Genomic DNA, 17,553 nt, shown 5'->3' on the forward strand with positions numbered 1-17,553 from the left:
GTACATTTTCTAATAATATTTACGACAAATTTGGAAGATTTAATAAACAAATTATACGGCTTTAAGAAACATAATAAAATTTTATTTAGAATCATGAACAATTTAGCTTGCTCTCAAATTAAATTACTTTTTAAAAATTTCAATATAATAATTTATGACCATCATAAAGAAACATCATAATGGATTAAAATCTGCTGGATATTTTCCCACGTATTCCGAAAACTTGAATAATCTGCGGTAATATTATTTCATAAAATATGAAAATGCATTAAGCTGTTAACTCAAATATCACCAAAAGATAAACGAACCGACATAGTATTAATATTCTCAGATATAACATTTCTATATTCTCGGTTAGATACAACTGTTGATAGGATTAGATGCCTGAAATTCATTTTAATCATTTTCTCACTTTATTATTGTAAAGTATTTTCTTAGTCTACAACTTTTTTCCACAGTGCAGATTAACCATAACATGGCGATACCGCGTCAAAAGAAAGAGGTTAGTTTGGCAGCGATATAATCATCCGTCACTATCTTGTCCTTATAGCAGCAATAGGCAATCCAACTCTATTCACAGCGAGACTTTTTGACCATCAGCGTCGATATGGATTGATCTATAAGTTTTTTCATATGGGATGTAGCGTAGATCATAGCCAGTCATACTAAGATACTGATAATTATTATTTTTTGTCGGTCAAGCAATGAAACGGAGATGTTGAAACGGTTCCAAATTACACTTTCAATCAACTGGTATTTTCTTTCAAGTGGTAACCATTTTCTCTGCTTTTGAACGTTTCCCAATCGCATATAATCTGATGAAAATAGTCCATCTATTAACTGCAAACTTGTTGAAATTTCTTTGATATTTTGAGCAGATTTCTAAAAGTATTTTATGGGCTTCGGTGACAAATGTCTTTAACTCAGAAACAAATTCCATGATTAGTATCTGAATAAACTATATAATTTAAAATATTAGAAGAAAAACTGTTATCTTTTATAGAGAAATATAAAAACCATCTAATTTAAAATTTAGGTTAAGTTTAAGATACTGAAAATTATTATTTTTTGTCGGTCAAGCAATGAAACGGAGATGTTGAAACGATTCCAAATTACACTTTCAATCAACTGGTATTTTCTTTCAAGTGGTAACCATTTTCTCTGCTTTTGAACGTTTCCCAATCGCATATAATCTGATGAAAATAGTCCATCTATTAACTGCAAACTTGTTGAAATTTCTTTGATATTTTGAGCAGATTTCTAAAAGTATTTTATGGGCTTCGGTGACAAATGTCTTTAACTCAGAAACAAATTCCATGATTAGTATCTGAATAAACTATATAATTTAAAATATTAGAAGAAAAACTGTTATCTTTTATAGAGAAATATAAAAACCATCTAATTTAAAATTTAGGTTAAGTTTAAGATACTGAAAATTATTATTTTTTGTCGGTCAAGCAATGAAACGGAGATGTTGAAACGGTTCCAAATTACACTTTCAATCAACTGGTATTTTCTTTCAAGTGGTAACCATTTTCTCTGCTTTTGAACGTTTCCCAATCGCATATAATCTGATGAAAATAGTCCATCTATTAACTGCAAACTTGTTGAAATTTCTTTGATATTTTGAGCAGATTTCTAAAAGTATTTTATGGGCTTCGGTGACAAATGTCTTTAACTCAGAAACAAATTCCATGATTAGTATCTGAATAAACTATATAATTTAAAATATTAGAAGAAAAACTGTTATCTTTTATAGAGAAATATAAAAACCATCTAATTTAAAATTTAGGTTAAGTTTAAGATACTGAAAATTATTATTTTTTGTCGGTCAAGCAATGAAACGGAGATGTTGAAACGGTTCCAAATTACACTTTCAATCAACTGGTATTTTATTTCAAGTGGTAACCATTTTCTCTGCTTTTGAACGTTTCCCAATCGCATATAATCTGATGAAAATAGTCCATCTATTAACTGCAAACTAGTTGAAATTTCTTTGATATTTTGAGCAGATTTCTAAAAGTATTTTATGGGTTTCGGTGACAAATGTCTTTAACTCAGAAACAAATTCCATGATTAGTATCTGAATAAACTATATAATTTAAAATATTAGAAGAAAAACTGTTATCTTTTATAGAGAAATATAAAAACCATCTAATTTAAAATTTAGGTTAAGTTTAAGATACTGAAAATTATTATTTTTTGTCGGTCAAGCAATGAAACGGAGATGTTGAAACGGTTCCAAATTACACTTTCAATCAACTGGTATTTTATTTCAAGTGGTAACCATTTTCTCTGCTTTTGAACGTTTCCCAATCGCATATAATCTGATGAAAATAGTCCATCTATTAACTGCAAACTAGTTGAAATTTCTTTGATATTTTGAGCAGATTTCTAAAAGTATTTTATGGGTTTCGGTGACAAATGTCTTTAACTCAGAAACAAATTCCATGATTAGTATCTGAATAAACTATATAATTTAAAATATTAGAAGAAAAACTGTTATCTTTTATAGAGAAATATAAAAACCATCTAATTTAAAATTTAGGTTAAGTTTAAGATAGTGAAAATTATTATTTTTTGTCGGTCAAGCAATGAAACGGAGATGTTGAAACGGTTCCAAATTACACTTTCAATCAACTGGTATTTTATTTCAAGTGGTAACCATTTTCTCTGCTTTTGAACGTTTCCCAATCGCATATAATCTGATGAAAATAGTCCATCTATTAACTGCAAACTAGTTGAAATTTCTCTGATATTTTGAGCAGATTTCTAAAAGTATTTTATGGGTTTCGGTGACAAATGTCTTTAACTCAGAAACAAATTCCATGATTAGTATCTGAATAAACTATATAATTTAAAATATTAGAAGAAAAACTGTTATCTTTTATAGAGAAATATAAAAACCATCTAATTTAAAATTTAGGTTAAGTTTAAGATACTGAAAATTATTATTTTTTGTCGGTCAAGCAATGAAACGGAGATGTTGAAACGGTTCCAAATTACACTTTCAATCAACTGGTATTTTATTTCAAGTGGTAACCATTTTCTCTGCTTTTGAACGTTTCCCAATCGCATATAATCTGATGAAAATAGTCCATCTATTAACTGCAAACTAGTTGAAATTTCTTTGATATTTTGAGCAGATTTCTAAAAGTATTTTATGGGTTTCGGTGACAAATGTCTTTAACTCAGAAACAAATTCCATGATTAGTATCTGAATAAACTATATAATTTAAAATATTAGAAGAAAAACTGTTATCTTTTATAGAGAAATATAAAAACCATCTAATTTAAAATTTAGGTTAAGTTTAAGATACTGAAAATTATTATTTTTTGTCGGTCAAGCAATGAAACGGAGATGTTGAAACGGTTCCAAATTACACTTTCAATCAACTGGTATTTTATTTCAAGTGGTAACCATTTTCTCTGCTTTTGAACGTTTCCCAATCGCATATAATCTGATGAAAATAGTCCATCTATTAACTGCAAACTAGTTGAAATTTCTTTGATATTTTGAGCAGATTTCTAAAAGTATTTTATGGGTTTCGGTGACAAATGTCTTTAACTCAGAAACAAATTCCATGATTAGTATCTGAATAAACTATATAATTTAAAATATTAGAAGAAAAACTGTTATCTTTTATAGAGAAATATAAAAACCATCTAATTTAAAATTTAGGTTAAGTTTAAGATACTGAAAATTATTATTTTTTGTCGGTCAAGCAATGAAACGGAGATGTTGAAACGGTTCCAAATTACACTTTCAATCAACTGGTATTTTATTTCAAGTGGTAACCATTTTCTCTGCTTTTGAACGTTTCCCAATCGCATATAATCTGATGAAAATAGTCCATCTATTAACTGCAAACTAGTTGAAATTTCTTTGATATTTTGAGCAGATTTCTAAAAGTATTTTATGGGTTTCGGTGACAAATGTCTTTAACTCAGAAACAAATTCCATGATTAGTATCTGAATAAACTATATAATTTAAAATATTAGAAGAAAAACTGTTATCTTTTATAGAGAATTATAAAAACCATCTAATTTAAAATTTAGGTTAAGTTTAAGATACTGAAAATTATTATTTTTTGTCGGTCAAGCAATGAAACGGAGATGTTGAAACGGTTCCAAATTACACTTTCAATCAACTGGTATTTTATTTCAAGTGGTAACCATTTTCTCTGCTTTTGAACGTTTCCCAATCGCATATAATCTGATGAAAATAGTCCATATATTAACTGCAAACTAGTTGAAATTTCTTTGATATTTTGAGCAGATTTCTAAAAGTATTTTATGGGTTTCGGTGACAAATGTCTTTAACTCAGAAACAAATTCCATGATTAGTATCTGAATAAACTATATAATTTAAAATATTAGAAGAAAAACTGTTATCTTTTATAGAGAAATATAAAAACCATCTAATTTAAAATTTAGGTTAAGTTTAAGATACTGAAAATTATTATTTTTTGTCGGTCAAGCAATGAAACGGAGATGTTGAAACGATTCCAAATTACACTTTCAATCAACTGGTATTTTCTTTCAAGTGGTAACCATTTTCTCTGCTTTTGAACGTTTCCCAATCGCATATAATCTGATGAAAATAGTCCATCTATTAACTGCAAACTAGTTGAAATTTCTTTGATATTTTGAGCAGATTTCTAAAAGTATTTTATGGGCTTCGGTGACAAATGTCTTTAACTCAGAAACAAATTCCATAATTAGTATCTGAATAAACTATATAATTTAAAATATTAGAAGAAAAACTGTTATCTTTTATAGAGAAATATAAAAACCATCTAATTTAAAATTTAGGTTAAGTTTAAGATAGTGAAAATTATTATTTTTTGTCGGTCAAGCAATGAAACGGAGATGTTGAAACGGTTCCAAATTACACTTTCAATCAACTGGTATTTTATTTCAAGTGGTAACCATTTTCTCTGCTTTTGAACGTTTCCCAATCGCATATAATCTGATGAAAATAGTCCATCTATTAACTGCAAACTAGTTGAAATTTCTTTGATATTTTGAGCAGATTTCTAAAAGTATTTTATGGGTTTCGGTGACAAATGTCTTTAACTCAGAAACAAATTCCATGATTAGTATCTGAATAAACTATATAATTTAAAATATTAGAAGAAAAACTGTTATCTTTTATAGAGAAATATAAAAACCATCTAATTTAAAATTTAGGTTAAGTTTAAGATACTGAAAATTATTATTTTTTGTCGGTCTAGCAATGAAACGGAGATGTTGAAACGGTTCCAAATTACACTTTCAATCAACTGGTATTTTATTTCAAGTGGTAACCATTTTCTCTGCTTTTGAACGTTTCCCAATCGCATATAATCTGATGAAAATAGTCCATCTATTAACTGCAAACTAGTTGAAATTTCTTTGATATTTTGAGCAGATTTCTAAAAGTATTTTATGGGTTTCGGTGACAAATGTCTTTAACTCAGAAACAAATTCCATGATTAGTATCTGAATAAACTATATAATTTAAAATATTAGAAGAAAAACTGTTATCTTTTATAGAGAAATATAAAAACCATCTAATTTAAAATTTAGGTTAAGTTTAAGATACTGAAAATTATTATTTTTTGTCGGTCAAGCAATGAAACGGAGATGTTGAAACGGTTCCAAATTACACTTTCAATCAACTGGTATTTTATTTCAAGTGGTAACCATTTTCTCTGCTTTTGAACGTTTCCCAATCGCATATAATCTGATGAAAATAGTCCATCTATTAACTGCAAACTAGTTGAAATTTCTTTGATATTTTGAGCAGATTTCTAAAAGTATTTTATGGGTTTCGGTGACAAATGTCTTTAACTCAGAAACAAATTCCATGATTAGTATCTGAATAAACTATATAATTTAAAATATTAGAAGAAAAACTGTTATCTTTTATAGAGAAATATAAAAACCATCTAATTTAAAATTTAGGTTAAGTTTAAGATACTGAAAATTATTATTTTTTGTCGGTCAAGCAATGAAACGGAGATGTTGAAACGGTTCCAAATTACACTTTCAATCAACTGGTATTTTATTTCAAGTGGTAACCATTTTCTCTGCTTTTGAACGTTTCCCAATCGCATATAATCTGATGAAAATAGTCCATCTATTAACTGCAAACTAGTTGAAATTTCTTTGATATTTTGAGCAGATTTCTAAAAGTATTTTATGGGTTTCGGTGACAAATGTCTTTAACTCAGAAACAAATTCCATGATTAGTATCTGAATAAACTATATAATTTAAAATATTAGAAGAAAATCTGTTATCTTTTATAGAGAATTATAAAAACCATCTAATTTAAAATTTAGGTTAAGTTTAAGATACTGAAAATTATTATTTTTTGTCGGTCAAGCAATGAAACGGAGATGTTGAAACGGTTCCAAATTACACTTTCAATCAACTGGTATTTTATTTCAAGTGGTAACCATTTTCTCTGCTTTTGAACGTTTCCCAATCGCATATAATCTGATGAAAATAGTCCATCTATTAACTGCAAACTAGTTGAAATTTCTTTGATATTTTGAGCAGATTTCTAAAAGTATTTTATGGGTTTCGGTGACAAATGTCTTTAACTCAGAAACAAATTCCATGATTAGTATCTGAATAAACTATATAATTTAAAATATTAGAAGAAAAACTGTTACCTTTTATAGAGAAATATAAAAACCATCTAATTTAAAATTTAGGTTAAGTTTAAGATACTGAAAATTATTATTTTTTGTCGGTCAAGCAATGAAACGGAGATGTTGAAACGATTCCAAATTACACTTTCAATCAACTGGTATTTTCTTTCAAGTGGTAACCATTTTCTCTGCTTTTGAACGTTTCCCAATCGCATATAATCTGATGAAAATAGTCCATCTATTAACTGCAAACTAGTTGAAATTTCTTTGATATTTTGAGCAGATTTCTAAAAGTATTTTATGGGCTTCGGTGACAAATGTCTTTAACTCAGAAACAAATTCCATAATTAGTATCTGAATAAACTATATAATTTAAAATATTAGAAGAAAAACTGTTATCTTTTATAGAGAAATATAAAAACCATCTAATTTAAAATTTAGGTTAAGTTTAAGATACTGAAAATTATTATTTTTTGTCGGTCAAGCAATGAAACGGAGATGTTGAAACGATTCCAAATTACACTTTCAATCAACTGGTATTTTCTTTCAAGTGGTAACCATTTTCTCTGCTTTTGAACGTTTCCCAATCGCATATAATCTGATGAAAATAGTCCATCTATTAACTGCAAACTAGTTGAAATTTCTTTGATATTTTGAGCAGATTTCTAAAAGTATTTTATGGGTTTCGGTGACAAATGTCTTTAACTCAGAAACAAATTCCATGATTAGTATCTGAATAAACTATATAATTTAAAATATTAGAAGAAAAACTGTTATCTTTTATAGAGAAATATAAAAACCATCTAATTTAAAATTTAGGTTAAGTTTAAGATACTGAAAATTATTATTTTTTGTCGGTCAAGCAATGAAACGGAGATGTTGAAACGGTTCCAAATTACACTTTCAATCAACTGGTATTTTATTTCAAGTGGTAACCATTTTCTCTGCTTTTGAACGTTTCCCAATCGCATATAATCTGATGAAAATAGTCCATCTATTAACTGCAAACTAGTTGAAATTTCTTTGATATTTTGAGCAGATTTCTAAAAGTATTTTATGGGTTTCGGTGACAAATGTCTTTAACTCAGAAACAAATTCCATGATTAGTATCTGAATAAACTATATAATTTAAAATATTAGAAGAAAAACTGTTATCTTTTATAGAGAAATATAAAAACCATCTAATTTAAAATTTAGGTTAAGTTTAAGATACTGAAAATTATTATTTTTTGTCGGTCAAGCAATGAAACGGAGATGTTGAAACGATTCCAAATTACACTTTCAATCAACTGGTATTTTCTTTCAAGTGGTAACCATTTTCTCTGCTTTTGAACGTTTCCCAATCGCATATAATCTGATGAAAATAGTCCATCTATTAACTGCAAACTAGTTGAAATTTCTTTGATATTATGAGCAGATTTCTAAAAGTATTTTATGGGCTTCGGTGACAAATGTCTTTAACTCAGAAACAAATTCCATAATTAGTATCTGAATAAACTATATAATTTAAAATATTAGAAGAAAAACTGTTATCTTTTATAGAGAAATATAAAAACCATCTAATTTAAAATTTAGGTTAAGTTTAAGATACTGAAAATTATTATTTTTTGTCGGTCAAGCAATGAAACGGAGATGTTGAAACGATTCCAAATTACACTTTCAATCAACTGGTATTTTCTTTCAAGTGGTAACCATTTTCTCTGCTTTTGAACGTTTCCCAATCGCATATAATCTGATGAAAATAGTCCATCTATTAACTGCAAACTAGTTGAAATTTCTTTGATATTTTGAGCAGATTTCTAAAAGTATTTTATGGGCTTCGGTGACAAATGTCTTTAACTCAGAAACAAATTCCATAATTAGTATCTGAATAAACTATATAATTTAAAATATTAGAAGAAAAACTGTTATCTTTTATAGAGAAATATAAAAACCATCTAATTTAAAATTTAGGTTAAGTTTAAGATACTGAAAATTATTATTTTTTGTCGGTCAAGCAATGAAACGGAGATGTTGAAACGGTTCCAAATTACACTTTCAATCAACTGGTATTTTATTTCAAGTGGTAACCATTTTCTCTGCTTTTGAACGTTTCCCAATCGCATATAATCTGATGAAAATAGTCCATCTATTAACTGCAAACTAGTTGAAATTTCTTTGATATTTTGAGCAGATTTCTAAAAGTATTTTATGGGTTTCGGTGACAAATGTCTTTAACTCAGAAACAAATTCCATGATTAGTATCTGAATAAACTATATAATTTAAAATATTAGAAGAAAAACTGTTATCTTTTATAGAGAAATATAAAAACCATCTAATTTAAAATTTAGGTTAAGTTTAAGATAGTGAAAATTATTATTTTTGGTCGGTCAAGCAATGAAACGGAGATGTTGAAACGGTTCCAAATTACACTTTCAATCAACTGGTATTTTCTTTCAAGTGGTAACCATTTTCTCTGCTTTTGAACGTTTCCCAATCGCATATAATCTGATGAAAATAGTCCATCTATTAACTGCAAACTAGTTGAAATTTCTTTGATATTTTGAGCAGATTTCTAAAAGTATTTTATGGGTTTCGGTGACAAATGTCTTTAACTCAGAAACAAATTCCATGATTAGTATCTGAATAAACTATATAATTTAAAATATTAGAAGAAAAACTGTTATCTTTTATAGAGAAATATAAAAACCATCTAATTTAAAATTTAGGTTAAGTTTAAGATACTGAAAATTATTATTTTTTGTCGGTCAAGCAATGAAACGGAGATGTTGAAACGGTTCCAAATTACACTTTCAATCAACTGGTATTTTATTTCAAGTGGTAACCATTTTCTCTGCTTTTGAACGTTTCCCAATCGCATATAATCTGATGAAAATAGTCCATCTATTAACTGCAAACTAGTTGAAATTTCTTTGATATTTTGAGCAGATTTCTAAAAGTATTTTATGGGTTTCGGTGACAAATGTCTTTAACTCAGAAACAAATTCCATGATTAGTATCTGAATAAACTATATAATTTAAAATATTAGAAGAAAAACTGTTATCTTTTATAGAGAAATATAAAAACCATCTAATTTAAAATTTAGGTTAAGTTTAAGATACTGAAAATTATTATTTTTTGTCGGTCAAGCAATGAAACGGAGATGTTGAAACGGTTCCAAATTACACTTTCAATCAACTGGTATTTTATTTCAAGTGGTAACCATTTTCTCTGCTTTTGAACGTTTCCCAATCGCATATAATCTGATGAAAATAGTCCATCTATTAACTGCAAACTAGTTGAAATTTCTTTGATATTTTGAGCAGATTTCTAAAAGTATTTTATGGGTTTCGGTGACAAATGTCTTTAACTCAGAAACAAATTCCATGATTAGTATCTGAATAAACTATATAATTTAAAATATTAGAAGAAAAACTGTTATCTTTTATAGAGAAATATAAAAACCATCTAATTTAAAATTTAGGTTAAGTTTAAGATACTGAAAATTATTATTTTTTGTCGGTCAAGCAATGAAACGGAGATGTTGAAACGGTTCCAAATTACACTTTCAATCAACTGGTATTTTATTTCAAGTGGTAACCATTTTCTCTGCTTTTGAACGTTTCCCAATCGCATATAATCTGATGAAAATAGTCCATCTATTAACTGCAAACTAGTTGAAATTTCTTTGATATTTTGAGCAGATTTCTAAAAGTATTTTATGGGTTTCGGTGACAAATGTCTTTAACTCAGAAACAAATTCCATGATTAGTATCTGAATAAACTATATAATTTAAAATATTAGAAGAAAATCTGTTATCTTTTATAGAGAATTATAAAAACCATCTAATTTAAAATTTAAGTTAAGTTTAAGATACTGAAAATTATTATTTTTTGTCGGTCAAGCAATGAAACGGAGATGTTGAAACGGTTCCAAATTACACTTTCAATCAACTGGTATTTTATTTCAAGTGGTAACCATTTTCTCTGCTTTTGAACGTTTCCCAATCGCATATAATCTGATGAAAATAGTCCATCTATTAACTGCAAACTAGTTGAAATTTCTTTGATATTTTGAGCAGATTTCTAAAAGTATTTTATGGGTTTCGGTGACAAATGTCTTTAACTCAGAAACAAATTCCATGATTAGTATCTGAATAAACTATATAATTTAAAATATTAGAAGAAAAACTGTTACCTTTTATAGAGAAATATAAAAACCATCTAATTTAAAATTTAGGTTAAGTTTAAGATACTGAAAATTATTATTTTTTGTCGGTCAAGCAATGAAACGGAGATGTTGAAACGATTCCAAATTACACTTTCAATCAACTGGTATTTTCTTTCAAGTGGTAACCATTTTCTCTGCTTTTGAACGTTTCTTGAAATTTCTTTGATATTTTGAGCAGATTTCTAAAAGTATTTTATGGGCTTCGGTGACAAATGTCTTTAACTCAGAAACAAATTCCATAATTAGTATCTGAATAAACTATATAATTTAAAATATTAGAAGAAAAACTGTTATCTTTTATAGAGAAATATAAAAACCATCTAATTTAAAATTTAGGTTAAGTTTAAGATACTGAAAATTATTATTTTTTGTCGGTCAAGCAATGAAACGGAGATGTTGAAACGATTCCAAATTACACTTTCAATCAACTGGTATTTTCTTTCAAGTGGTAACCATTTTCTCTGCTTTTGAACGTTTCCCAATCGCATATAATCTGATGAAAATAGTCCATCTATTAACTGCAAACTAGTTGAAATTTCTTTGATATTTTGAGCAGATTTCTAAAAGTATTTTATGGGCTTCGGTGACAAATGTCTTTAACTCAGAAACAAATTCCATGATTAGTATCTGAATAAACTATATAATTTAAAATATTAGAAGAAAAACTGTTATCTTTTATAGAGAAATATAAAAACCATCTAATTTAAAATTTAGGTTAAGTTTAAGATACTGAAAATTATTATTTTTTGTCGGTCAAGCAATGAAACGGAGATGTTGAAACGGTTCCAAATTACACTTTCAATCAACTGGTATTTTATTTCAAGTGGTAACCATTTTCTCTGCTTTTGAACGTTTCCCAATCGCATATAATCTGATGAAAATAGTCCATCTATTAACTGCAAACTAGTTGAAATTTCTTTGATATTTTGAGCAGATTTCTAAAAGTATTTTATGGGTTTCGGTGACAAATGTCTTTAACTCAGAAACAAATTCCATGATTAGTATCTGAATAAACTATATAATTTAAAATATTAGAAGAAAAACTGTTATCTTTTATAGAGAAATATAAAAACCATCTAATTTAAAATTTAGGTTAAGTTTAAGATACTGAAAATTATTATTTTTTGTCGGTCAAGCAATGAAACGGAGATGTTGAAACGATTCCAAATTACACTTTCAATCAACTGGTATTTTCTTTCAAGTGGTAACCATTTTCTCTGCTTTTGAACGTTTCCCAATCGCATATAATCTGATGAAAATAGTCCATCTATTAACTGCAAACTAGTTGAAATTTCTTTGATATTTTGAGCAGATTTCTAAAAGTATTTTATGGGCTTCGGTGACAAATGTCTTTAACTCAGAAACAAATTCCATAATTAGTATCTGAATAAACTATATAATTTAAAATATTAGAAGAAAAACTGTTATCTTTTATAGAGAAATATAAAAACCATCTAATTTAAAATTTAGGTTAAGTTTAAGATACTGAAAATTATTATTTTTTGTCGGTCAAGCAATGAAACGGAGATGTTGAAACGATTCCAAATTACACTTTCAATCAACTGGTATTTTCTTTCAAGTGGTAACCATTTTCTCTGCTTTTGAACGTTTCCCAATCGCATATAATCTGATGAAAATAGTCCATCTATTAACTGCAAACTAGTTGAAATTTCTTTGATATTTTGAGCAGATTTCTAAAAGTATTTTATGGGCTTCGGTGACAAATGTCTTTAACTCAGAAACAAATTCCATAATTAGTATCTGAATAAACTATATAATTTAAAATATTAGAAGAAAAACTGTTATCTTTTATAGAGAAATATAAAAACCATCTAATTTAAAATTTAGGTTAAGTTTAAGATACTGAAAATTATTATTTTTTGTCGGTCAAGCAATGAAACGGAGATGTTGAAACGGTTCCAAATTACACTTTCAATCAACTGGTATTTTATTTCAAGTGGTAACCATTTTCTCTGCTTTTGAACGTTTCCCAATCGCATATAATCTGATGAAAATAGTCCATCTATTAACTGCAAACTAGTTGAAATTTCTTTGATATTTTGAGCAGATTTCTAAAAGTATTTTATGGGTTTCGGTGACAAATGTCTTTAACTCAGAAACAAATTCCATGATTAGTATCTGAATAAACTATATAATTTAAAATATTAGAAGAAAAACTGTTATCTTTTATAGAGAAATATAAAAACCATCTAATTTAAAATTTAGGTTAAGTTTAAGATAGTGAAAATTATTATTTTTGGTCGGTCAAGCAATGAAACGGAGATGTTGAAACGGTTCCAAATTACACTTTCAATCAACTGGTATTTTATTTCAAGTGGTAACCATTTTCTCTGCTTTTGAACGTTTCCCAATCGCATATAATCTGATGAAAATAGTCCATCTATTAACTGCAAACTAGTTGAAATTTCTTTGATATTTTGAGCAGATTTCTAAAAGTATTTTATGGGTTTCGGTAACAAATGTCTTTAACTCAGAAACAAATTCCATGATTAGTATCTGAATAAACTATATAATTTAAAATATTAGAAGAAAAACTGTTATCTTTTATAGAGAAATATAAAAACCATCTAATTTAAAATTTAGGTTAAGTTTAAGATACTGAAAATTATTATTTTTTGTCGGTCAAGCAATGAAACGGAGATGTTGAAACGATTCCAAATTACACTTTCAATCAACTGGTATTTTATTTCAAGTGGTAACCATTTTCTCTGCTTTTGAACGTTTCCCAATCGCATATAATCTGATGAAAATAGTCCATCTATTAACTCCAATCTAGTTGAAATTTCTTTGATATTTTGAGCAGATTTCTAAAAGTATTTTATGGGCTTCGGTGACAAATGTCTTTAACTCAGAAACAAATTCCATAATTAGTATCTGAATAAACTATATAATTTAAAATATTAGAAGAAAAACTGTTATCTTTTATAGAGAAATATAAAAACCATCTAATTTAAAATTTAGGTTAAGTTTAAGATACTGAAAATTATTATTTTTTGTCGGTCAAGCAATGAAACGGAGATGTTGAAACGATTCCAAATTACACTTTCAATCAACTGGTATTTTCTTTCAAGTGGTAACCATTTTCTCTGCTTTTGAACGTTTCCCAATCGCATATAATCTGATGAAAATAGTCCATCTATTAACTGCAAACTAGTTGAAATTTCTTTGATATTTTGAGCAGATTTCTAAAAGTATTTTATGGGCTTCGGTGACAAATGTCTAACTCAGAAACAAATTCCATGATTAGTATCTGAATAAACTATATAATTTAAAATATTAGAAGAAAAACTGTTATCTTTTATATAGAAATATAAAAACCATCTAATTTAAAATTTAGGTTAAGTTTAAGATACTGAAAATTATTATTTTTTGTCGGTCAAGCAATGAAATGGAGATGTTGAAACGGTTCCAAATTACACTTTCAATCAACTGGTATTTTATTTCAAGTGGTAACCATTTTCTCTGCTTTTGAACGTTTCCAAATCGCATATAACCTGATGAAAATAGTCCATCTATTAACTGCAAACTAGTTGAAATTTCTTTGATATTTTGAGCAGATTTCTAAAAGTATTTTATGGGTTTCGGTGACAAATGTCTTTAACTCAGAAACAAATTCCATGATTAGTATCTGAATAAACTATATAATTTAAAATATTAGAAGAAAAACTGTTATCTTTTATAGAGAAATATAAAAACCATCTAATTTAAAATTTAGGTTAAGTTTAAGATACTGAAAATTATTATATTTTGTCGGTCAAGCAATGAAACGGAGATGTTGAAACGATTCCAAATTACACTTTCAATCAACTGGTATTTTCTTTCAAGTGGTAACCATTTTCTCTGCTTTTGAACGTTTCCCAATCGCATATAATCTGATGAAAATAGTCCATCTATTAACTGCAAACTAGTTGAAATTTCTTTGATATTTTGAGCAGATTTCTAAAAGTATTTTATGGGCTTCGGTGACAAATGTCTTTAACTCAGAAACAAATTCCATAATTAGTATCTGAATAAACTATATAATTTAAAATATTAGAAGAAAAACTGTTATCTTTTATAGAGAAATATAAAAACCATCTAATTTAAAATTTAGGTTAAATTTAAGATACTGAAAATTATTATTTTTTGTCGGTCAAGCAATGAAACGGAGATATTGAAACGGTTCCAAATTACACTTTCAGTCAACTGGTATTTTATTTCAAGTGGTAACCATTTTCTCCCTTTTGAACTTTTCCCAATCGCATATAATCTGATGAAAATAGTAGATCTATTAACTGCAAACTAGTTGAAATTTCTTTGATATTTTGAGCAGATTTCTAAAAGTATTTTATGGGCTTCGGTAACAAATGTCTTTAACTCAAAAACAAATTACATGATTAGTATCTGAATAAACTATATAATTTAAAATATTAGAAGTAAAACTGTTATCTTTTATAGAGAAATATTAAAACCATCGAATTTAAAATTTAGGTTAAGTTTAAGATACTGAAAATTATTATTTTTTGTCGGTCAAGCAATGAAACGGAGATGTTGAAACGGTTCCAAATTACACTTTCAATCAACTGGTATTTTCTTTCAAGTCGTAACCATTTTCTCTCCTTTTGAACTTTTCCCAATCGCATATAATCTGATGAAAATAGTCGATCTATTAACTGCAAGCTAATTGAAATTTCTTTGACATTTTGAGCAGATTTCTAAATGTATTTTATGGGCTTCGGTAACAAATGTCTTTAACTCAAAAACAAATTCCATGATTAGTATCTGAATAAACTATATAATTTAAAATATTAGAAGAAAAACTGATGTATATTCATTATTATACGGGATAAAAATTATAATGAAAACAATAGAATAATTTTAATATCCCATTTTACTTTTGAATACACATAAATAAATAGATTATACTTACATTGCACTTTTAGTTGTACTCTTTTGCTGATGGAAGGTGGTACTCCATTAGAAGCGATGCAAAGGTACACGCCCATATGAAGTCGGCTAACCTTAGTGATGAACAGGATTTCTCCATCAACAACATTTACTGAAACAAACAAATATTAATTTATATATTTTCTTTTCGTACGTGAGCAAGTTTATTTATTATTAGAGAAAATTCAGCTACAAATAATGTAACTTATATATAGGAGCACTACTTAGTTTCGGCATTAACGTAATATGGCGAAAGTTTGTACTCGACTTTTGAATAATTAAAATCAGCTTAATTGCTCTCTCTTAATGATATTTCCTTAACGCTAACGTAGCAATATCATCAAAGATGGGGACACAGTTAGATTTTAATTTAGTATGGGTATATTACTAGGTAAATTTGTTGTTCAGTATGGAAAACATGATTTTATTTTTGAATCGCTCATAGTGGTTGTTGGAGCTTAGTGGATACCTGTTATGTAATATGGCAGTGTCTATCCGGCTGACCTGTTTTCTAGCAGACAAGATCCCTCAGTGTGGCACTGTATTGCAGTTCAACAAGTTCACCTATTCTCGCAGTGAAATAAAACAATTTTTAATGCAAATTAATAGTTTCAGTTTTTTAAAAACTTTCGCATACCATAACTTATGTTATCTTGTCGACAACTTTTTTCTATAATTTTTTTTTCTATTAAATTTCTACAACTGTCAAATGTACTATAATTTTCTAATAAAACTCTTAATTTATTTTGTTTTAAATATATTTTAAAGTCTCCTTTTACCTACTAGGGGTATATCTGGACTGGATCTACAGTTTAACGTGGGATCCGAACCACGGTCCTAAGCATTAGGCCTACCGACTGGCGAGTGACCAACTTTAGAAATCATCCCAGAATACATTCGGTCTTACCCAGCCTGGTTAGTAGCATTATTGGGATCATTTTCGTTGTAATATTTTACACTCTTGCCTAGGACAATCACAAACATAAATCTACGACCATGTCCCAGCAGGATTCGAACCCGCGGCTATCGCAACAGTCGGAGGACCGTCCTATCGCCTTTACCACTGCGCCATTAATCCGGTTAATTTATTATTTTAATAGACAATGTTCCTTTCGCTAACATCTCTTTGGAGAGAAAGCAAATTCTCTCAATTACTATTTCAATTTTATTTAACCTTATGTAACAAATATATGTAAATAAATTACATTAAATATTTATCAAAAGGGATTTACTGTTTTTCCAAATAATTTTACACCGACTATATGTTTTTACCTTTATTTTGATACATCTTGATTTTTTAAATATGTATTTTGACAATAACGGCGCCACATTTTCCCTCGTTGTCTTGTTGATGTATAGGAATTTAAAAAAAATCACCGAGTGCCCAATCAGAACTGCATTGATCTAATTAAATGGTGTTTTAAAATAAGTTTGGTGTAATTTTTAAAATGATGTAGAATTAGTTAGAAAGTTTCAGCTTTCATTGCCAAATGTTTGTGTAATATTAAATTACTGATTCTTCTGCTGCCTTAATCAACACTTGAAGTGAACGCAATTCTAGTTAATGTCGCATATTATATACTCATGCTAATTATCATAATTTACATATAAACATCTAACGTTGTAACAATTCTTTTTTTGTTGAAGAAATAGTTAAGTGCTGGATATTTTGAATGTACTGATTTTAGTACAACATGGAAATATAAGAAGCTATGGTTCAATAGTAAATATAATAATAAATAACAACAATA

General features: G+C 27.8%; 1 protein-coding gene across 1 annotated transcript in view; it reads right to left on the minus strand.

The window, feature by feature from the left end:
* The window catches only part of LOC143206600 (lachesin), a 251,602-nt gene that overhangs the window by 87,016 nt on the left and 147,033 nt on the right, over positions 1 to 17,553 (minus strand). Inside the window, exon 6 of the mRNA XM_076419216.1 lies at positions 15,786 to 15,914. Coding sequence (XP_076275331.1) covers positions 15,786 to 15,914 — 129 coding nt within the window. The remainder of the gene's footprint in view (positions 1 to 15,785; positions 15,915 to 17,553) is intronic.

Source organism: Rhynchophorus ferrugineus, unplaced genomic scaffold, assembly GCF_030347505.1.
Source record: "Rhynchophorus ferrugineus isolate W39M unplaced genomic scaffold, kcgeb_rfMv2 rfM1, whole genome shotgun sequence".
Lineage (NCBI taxonomy): Eukaryota > Metazoa > Arthropoda > Insecta > Coleoptera > Curculionidae > Rhynchophorus > Rhynchophorus ferrugineus.